Raw genomic sequence first — 8,497 nt, 5'->3', positions numbered from 1 at the left:
AATTCTCGCCCCTCTCAGAAAGACAAAGCACCATATATCATTCTAGTCGTAGAAATGGTTTGCAAGATTCATTCAGAGGTGTTAAAGAAAAGTTGGTTTACTCCCCAAGTCTGAAATATCGGGAAGAGGGATGTGTGAAATGCCCATGGTTTGTACCATTCACAATGAGCAGAGAAGAGGATCAGAAAAAAATAAATGTTGCAAAGAAACAGGAGTATTAAATCTTTAGAAGGAGAATGATGGATGAAAATGGACACAAAAACCTTGCTTTTAAGACGTTTACCTTTTCACACAGCTCTAACAAAATGCAGCTGCATTAAAGACACTCCTTTTCACTCACTTGCTTTGCACCTTGTTTTCTCATTACCTGTTTAACATTAACTTAATGAAAAACACTTATTTACATCTCTGCACTCCACTGATTGTATGCTATAATCTGACGACAGATTCAAATTCAAAGGTCCAGATCCACTGGACTTGCTAGTATACATTTACAAGGTAAAGAGTTAATTTGGTGTCTTTTTTTTTTTTTTTTTCACTGATAAAGGCTTATCTTGTATTCTTCCAATCTTTCTTGTAAGCATTTCCTGGCAGGGTGGGGGGTATAAGCCAAGCAACATGGAGCATCTGCCTGCAATACCTAGCAGGGGAGGCCTTGCCTGTTTGGCCAAGGCTAGCAAGTCTTACATAATAATTTTATTACAGTACCTTTCTGTTTCCTGGTCTGTGGTTTGCTGCTTGTTCTCAAAGCCAGTGAAGCTGCTCATGTCCACGTAGCCGTCATTCTCATTAGCAGCAGATAATGTCCTGCTGGGGTCTTCAAAAAACTCAGTAAAAGTTCCTGCTCTCGTGGATCTTCGAGGAGGAATTTGTTGGGAAAAGAAATGGACCTAGGTTTTGTTAATGGGAGTGGCATGAAAGGAGGCCTGGACCGGTCCTCGAAGGATTCCACCCTTGACACACTTCTGCTGAAGGACTTGGATGTTCCTTTTCTTTTACCATCCTTATAGAAAAGGACAGCTGAGGGAGACTCAGATGCACGGAGCTTCCCCACATGTGATTTTAGTTGAGGTGAGCTACTTAGGCTCCTCCTGTCCAGCTCCATCAGCCTCGGAGGCCCATGATAGCTAGACTCTGATGAGGACCTTGAAGAAGAAACATTAACATCTACATGGACTTTACTTTCAGTTTTCTTCTTGAATTTTAGAGTGAGGAACCTCTTAAAGGAAGATTTCTTTTTCTTGGAATACTTATCAGGTGAGTCATTCTCTATCAAAAGTGAAGGGGAACTTTTAGTGATTGGTTTTTTGGTGATGTAGGCAAGTTCAAAAGGAGGTGGTATATCAACAACTGAGGATGGAGTAGATAGGCCACATGATGAAAGATGATTTCTCTGGGAAAAACTGCCTGAGGAACCATTGACACAAGGCAAAGACAAGTTGTCTTCTGTCCTTTTTATTCTACCATCATTCAGTACACAGCTATCACTTTCTCTGTAAACAGAGACAGGTATCTCTCTCCCTTCAACAGAGTAAGATCGAGGATATAAAATGAAACGTCTTGACTTGGTTGGTAATGCCCTCTTGGCTTCTATTGGCTTTCCTTCCGCTGAAAATAAATTGTTGCTTAAATCTTCTGTCCCAGAGCCATTGCGTGAAGATGGTACCTCAGTTTCAGGTCCAGTTTCTTCTGGAACCGTTTCTGGGACATAGCCTGGCAGTTTCCCAGAGAGTGACCGTGTTCTAGTGACAATGCTTTTACGATCAATGGGCAGCAAGTTGTTTTCACCATCCACGCCTAATTCATCCCTTTCGCTGTGATCAGCTCCTAAATCACTCTGCCCATCACGAGCAATTTCATTTTCTGCGGGAAGCACATAAGGGTCATCTAGGGAATCACTGCTAGTTTCTCTTTCCTCTGATTCTTCAGGCACAATGACCACTTCAGGGACTGCCAGATTTTCACGCAGGACATGTTTGAGCCCACATTCTGCATTCATTTTGCCATGCTCGCAGAATTCTAAGTCTTCCTCAAGTGGGACCTGTTGAGGTGGACTTGGGACACTTTTGCTGAGGCTGTTTGCTTCCACCTCATTGTCTTCAAGTTGCAGCTCATCTGACTTAGAGGTTTCCACAATACTTTCACTATGCTCTTCAACAGTCACATCTTCCAGGTCTGGCTCCATCCCTGGACTGCTAGGTGGACTATCAGAGATCACGCCATCTTCATCCAGAGAGGTCCCTTCTGTTTGAAGATTCTCATCTGAATGTTGCATGGGTATTTCCTCACCACATTCATTCTCACAAGGAGAAATTTGACAGTCATCATCCATACTCTCTGCATTCACAGTTTCTTCTTCCCCTTTCCCAGAGTCTTTGCTTGCTTCACAGGCTACCTCTGATGTCTTCTCCTCACCTCTCCTCTCAGTGATCTGGCAGCCATCACTGACATTTCCTGTGTTTGTATTATTGTGCTCATCTGGGTCTGCTTCCTCCTCTTCAGCTGCTGCTTGATGGATGGACTCTCCTAAACCACTTTCAGCACTGGGTTCATCTTCGCACAGTTCTAAGCCAGGAGCTGTTTCTTCACTGGCCTCATCGGGCAGCATGTCAGGGCTTGCACAGTCAGAATTTTCTAAGTCCCCTTCCATGTTCAAATCAAGCTCTGCATGCACACTGTGGTCACCATCATGTGCTAGACAGCCATCTCCCTTTTCTAAAATCTCAGGAAGTTCCTCCTCCTCCTGCCCTGCCTTTTCACAATCTGGGATTGATTCATCTTCATGTAGTAGCATTACAATGGTATCTTTACAGATACCACCCATTAGTTCCTCATCTCTATTCAAAAGGTTATCACTGTCAGTCTTACAATCTCTATTGTCCTTAACCAGTTCCAGGTTGTTAGAAGTTTCCTCCTTTTTGGTTTCACTACAATCACCTACAACATCCTCATCTTCATCTACATTCTTGGAAGCATAATTATCCGCATCAGGGGCATCAGAGGACTCCTCACAAAGTGCTTTGGACTGGTCACAGTCTCTGGTTGACTCTTCAGAGTCGTGTTCCATTGGTTCAGCAATATGCGAAGAGTTATGATGCTCACCTTCGGTGACTTCTCGAGTACTGGTTTCCTCATCATTAGCAATGTTATCCTCTTCCTTCTCTACCTCTTCTGGAGTTTCCGAGACTTCATTTTCCACAAAGGAGTCTAGGTTCTGATCATGCTCATGTTCCAAGTCATTACAGTCTTTGCTAGTCAGCTGAGCTTCAGGAACTACAATGTATTCATTATCTGCCTCAGATTCTGGGCAATCAGCATTGCATTGGTTTCCTTCATACAGCTCTCCATCGAGGCATACCAGTTTCCCATTTGAGCATATATTTAAGTTATTGTTGGTACAAACACTGGATTTGCCCTCAGTGTCAGCTGAGAATTTTGGCTTGGGAGCAATAGGTGGTTTGGGACCCCTAGACATAGAGTTCGGGTTATGAAGAATATCAGCCCTTGGCAGTGAAGGAGAAAATTTGGAGGCAGCTACTGGAGAAAGATGATCGGTAATCTTTGGTTTTGGTGCTAGTGGTGGCTTTGTGATTTCTGGAGAAAAAGAGAGAAGAGCCATATTAGTCATCTTGGTTTCTTATTCAAGTCAGCAGAGTATACCCTATGGTAGACTTTATACCAGTGACTTCTAATGTAGAAGGAGTCCAGCCAATAGAAGGCTCAGCTCTGAAAACTGAAGGAGCAAAGCATACGCACTGTGCTTCCACGCGGCACTGAAGCTATTGCAGGGATCACGGTTTAAGGTCAAAACTGAACTGAACTAGATGCAGCCCGGGCACACCTGGGGAGAGAAGGATGTACAGCTGCAGAGCCAAGGGGATATTATCATAGCCAGATACCCACAGATGGGTAACGCCTCCCGCGCTCAGAAGTACTGATGACATTAGAGACCTTTTGATTCTGCCCCAGAAATCTGTTTGCCCTAGGATTAAGTATGAACACTTTGATTCAATGGTGCTGAAGTGTTTCGCTGTAATGAAAGAAATGCCTTTCAGCCACAGTAGCTGTTCTTATAACACAGTACAAACACTTTGTAGCAATGATTTTAATTTCAATATGTAGTTTGCAGAATTTCAACGTTGAACAAAATTAGTTCTACCAACAGATCAAGGTTCAACTCAACCCAGGCAAACTGAAGTGAACACTTGGTGCCCAGAGACACGGTCTTCCCATCTGCAATTACCATGATAACAAATAGGGAATTACATTTTGGTTGTCAGACACCATAATTATGAGGGATAAGATGTTTTGCTACAAGCTTGGCTAATACTTTACATTGATTCTGCAGCTGAGCTCTAATGCACTGAATGAAATACTTCAATCCAAAACATGAAGAGAGTTACTGGTTTACACTTAAGTTCAGTTTTCAGTGTACAGCTTCTTCAGTACTTTCTTTAGTCAAAAGATCCTCCTTCTTCCCGTAAATGCCAGGACTCCTTGCAGGTACAATCTTCTCTGAACATCAAAGTCTAGTTTAAAAAAGTGAATTATCATGCAAAATAAGGCCAGCCAAAGTCTCTGAATGATTTCTAGCAGAAGTGCTGACACACGTGTAGGGGAATTCAAGCAGATGGACAATAAGCTAGATTGAAGCTAGATGAATTAAGTCATATATGGCCATTTTACTCACAGTACAGTTTACATGCCACAGCCATTTCCAGCTGTCTTGGTCCTGAAATTAATATTCTTTAAATAACTACATGAAATGCTGAAAGGCTGCATAAATAGGCAACAATAGGGATCCTCCCTCATGAGATTTTAGATCAGATTAAATACGTGGTGTGAAGAGCCAGCACACCAAATGGTTACAGATGATAGTAAGTAAAGAGAAGGGGTTTGCTCTTACTAATGTTTCCTAGTCACCCATAGGTAATTACATGGTTAATCAGAAATCTCTAGTTCTTTTTATAATTTCAATTAACACATTTTAGTGGAAAAAGAGGAGCTCTTCATTGTAAGGAAAAGCACAGGACAAACTGTTTCGCTTTACTTTGAGGGTGCCCGAGCCCTGACCTAGGCTGCCCGGGGGGGCTGTGGAGTTTCCTTCTCTGGAGATCTTCAACCCCCGCCTGGACGCTGTCCTGTGCCCCCTGCTCTGGGTGAGCCTGCTTGGGCAGGGGGGTGGCACTGGGTGAGCTCCAGAGGCCCCTTCCAACCCCTGCCATGCTGGGATTCTGGGATTCTGTGACAGAGACGGGAACAATTGTTTGTGCAAAATCTTCATGCCCTACACACAGGAAATAAGGGACACCTTAAGAGACACCATTTGGGACATGGTTCCTATGCGAAATCCTATCCTAAATCACGCTGTAAGTTTCAGGAAGTGTAGCTACTGTGCTGTTACATTTTGAATATTTTGGAATGCAGACTTTGGACGTCTTGAAAACAAAATTCAGCTGTGCACCATATTGAGAATGAAGTAATACTGAATGCAAACTGCTTAAAAATGATTCTCTGATTGTTTTGATATTTGGTGTCATGAAACTTTCCTTACTGTTACCTTAGTCCAACTGGAGTAATTTGCATTGAACTAATACTGGCCTATTTGTTTGGTTAGACTCTGGGAGATACAAGAGGCTGTTTCTTCTGATCTTCTTAACCTTGCTGAAATTTCTTCCAATACTCAGAAAGATGCTAACAATTTGGCATTCTGATGTAGGCAGAAAAAGTCTTTCTAGAGTTGTGAGACACCAGGGAGATTTCATCTAAGTTAAAAACTGAGTCAGTGATGTCTGCTCAGCCTGGAAAGAGTTTTTTTTAATCAGGCGCCGTACCACATACAGCGATTAAGAATTATTCTGTATCTGGGGTTTTATCTGATCCAGCTTCATGTGTGGAAAAGGAGGGAGGGAGAACTGCATTTTCACCAGTCTCCAGTACTGTAGTGTGTGCTCTTGTTTCACAGTATCCCCTGCTTCTTTGAGCTGCGGGGCATCTGTCTAGGCACTGAAATCACAGAACGGGTAGCTAATCTTTCCCTCCAGATTATTTCAGAAACATTCTGTGCCAAACACTTCACTGTCGCTGAAGTACCATTGCTTCTGTTGCAGCCAGCAGCAAGTCTGCAGCAGCTGAAGGCTGCAGAATGCTGAACACTCTTGCCAGTTAAAAACAGGGAGGGAATAGAAGTGGGTTGAGTATCTTGTAAGCCTGGCTCCCCAGCCAGATCTACCTTTTGGATTTTTAAATCAGTTATTGCAACAACTGAACATCCTAAACTAACGTCAGGTAGTAAAACACATGAAATTTTTATTAGCTAAAACTGAGTCCTTACACCTTTCCCATCAGAAAGCACCAATGGACCCCTTACCACCATAATGAGGCATTTTTAGGACTAAGTCCAAGGAAGAAACATCACTGTGGAGGTATTATACCACTTCCTGCAGTGTCTGGCTTTTCCTAGGAATGTCTATCCAAGAGCAGGACACAAATATACCTACTCCATTCCTGGGATGTGACAAGGCTTGAGCACAGTCTCTGCATTCTCATCCTTGTTCTTGTCAGACAGAATGTCTGCACTGAAACACTGAGTAATGAGAAAAATACTGTACTGTAGAGAATGCCAGGATCTCCCAAGCTTTGTCTTATAAACAAATTTGAAATAATGTAATGAACTAATTTCCTTTATGTAAAATAACCATGCAGACATCCACTTAAAAAATAAAATAATATAGCTTAAACACAGTTACCCACATTCCCTCCAGTGATAATTTTCTACAGCAAAAGGAATCAAGTAATCTTGCATTTTTCCTTCTGCTACCTTCAGTAACACTGCTAGTGGAAGACAACTTATGATAATGGACCCTGCTCATAGTATGGTAACAGTAGGCATTGTGATGTCCTACTCTGACCCACTTGTGCCAGCTACTGGTGACTCCTGATTCCTTCCACAGTTTTTTCCTAACTGCTCTGTGCATTGGTCTTGCCTTTCACGATACAAGTACAGGAGGAGTACAAGTGTTTGTTTAAAAAATAACCCAAACAGTTACTGAAAAGAAAGCACCACTGTTTGGCTTTTATCACAACAATTTCATTCTGCTTCAATTTCTGCTTCCTTTGCTGTCTGAGCCACTTGAAAGGTTCTGGCTGTAACTTCTAAATGGACACAAAACAACATTGCACCATAAGGAATGTGTATGTTCACAAATAATTGTGCATGTTTATTTTAGGATGTGTTTTATGTTGGACGGAGACACACCCACCTTGTGCTTAAAAGGAAACTCTTGGGGAATAGGAATTTCTTTAGCCTGCTCCTCCCCTTATTGTTCAATGTTTCCTTGTACTGACAAGGACCGCTTCCTCTCCTTACCCACCTTCCTTCAGGCAAACCTGTGTTTCAGCATGGTCTCATTCCTGCCATGGCCCATATGAAATTACTCTCTCCCCCTCCAAGTTTCTAAGCAGTGAACAGTAGCCTTGCAGCTCTCCTGGAATGGCAATCAACCCATACAGCCTTCACTGTTCGAGTCTTTCTTTGAAACAATAAACGTTCTGTTGTGGGGTATTGCCTGAAACACTGCAACTACCCACTTTCAAATGTTCTCCAGATTTAGGAATTAGCCTAGAATTTAATTAAGGCTTGTAAGGGACCATATCTGCCACCATCAGCCCCCCATCCAGCAGCTGGTTTTGAGGTGAAGACCTAACTAAACACTGAGGTTTCACATTTGCAGGGATATTTGTAGACATGTCCCAGGCCCACGGTCTTTGATGGTGGCCCAAGAAATTACTTAGCTCCACAGTGCAGATACTAGTTCCAACCTTGGCTGGTGCCACAGTCCAGTGCAGGAGCCTCTTAAGATGCTGAAAGTAGCTTTTTCTGACCGACAAACTTTTGTTGACCTGTGTTTTCTTCATGCCTTTGGCATTAATTCAACTCAGACAGATGTTAAAATGGGAGAGACATTGACGACAGAAGGCAGAAATGCACTACATAGTTCAGGGATCTGCAGAGCTTTTGGATGGAAATGACAATGCAGGTGGAGGGACCACATTGCAACAGTGGAATGAGACTGCACAAAGCCTAGAATCCCAATGGAAACCAATGCACACAAGTCCCGTCTGTCACTGCTTCTGCCCAGGAAGAAGGGATTGAAATCCACAGGTGGAAAGTGGCTGAGAAACAGGAGGTAGAGGGAGAATATTCAGACAAGGGCATCAAAAGTCTCGTTCAGCTCTGATCAGGAGCTGTACGATTTCACTCAGCTATAACAGAACAAAGTTCAAACTTGTCTTCTAGAAGGCTTTGGTCTGAAGTCAACAAAAGGTGTACTGTATACCTTAGTATCATCCTTATCTTATTCCTGTGATGAATGGCTCATTTTTAAAAATAAACCCCTTATTTCCAGTTAGTGCTGCCTGGCTTCTATCTCCAGCATTTGTTATTGTTTCTTCCACTGGGTCAAAGACCCTTTTATTATTCAGTACTTCTCTAGGG

The 8,497-nt window shown here is 42.7% G+C and overlaps 1 protein-coding gene across 1 annotated transcript in view; it reads right to left on the bottom strand.

The window, feature by feature from the left end:
* FGD5 (FYVE, RhoGEF and PH domain containing 5) overlaps positions 1 to 3,569 on the bottom strand; it is a 91,965-nt gene extending 88,396 nt beyond the window's left edge. Inside the window, 2 exon segments of the mRNA XM_009633806.2 lie at positions 709 to 871; positions 874 to 3,569. Of these exon segments, the coding sequence (XP_009632101.2) occupies positions 709 to 871; positions 874 to 3,475 (2,765 nt within the window). The 5' untranslated portion in view covers positions 3,476 to 3,569.
* Between the last annotated feature and the right edge of the window lie 4,928 nt (positions 3,570 to 8,497).

This window comes from Egretta garzetta, unplaced genomic scaffold (genome assembly GCF_000687185.1).
Source record: "Egretta garzetta isolate BGI_Z169 unplaced genomic scaffold, ASM68718v1 scaffold332, whole genome shotgun sequence".
Lineage (NCBI taxonomy): Eukaryota > Metazoa > Chordata > Aves > Pelecaniformes > Ardeidae > Egretta > Egretta garzetta.
This window is presented reverse-complemented; position numbering and strand designations above follow the sequence as displayed.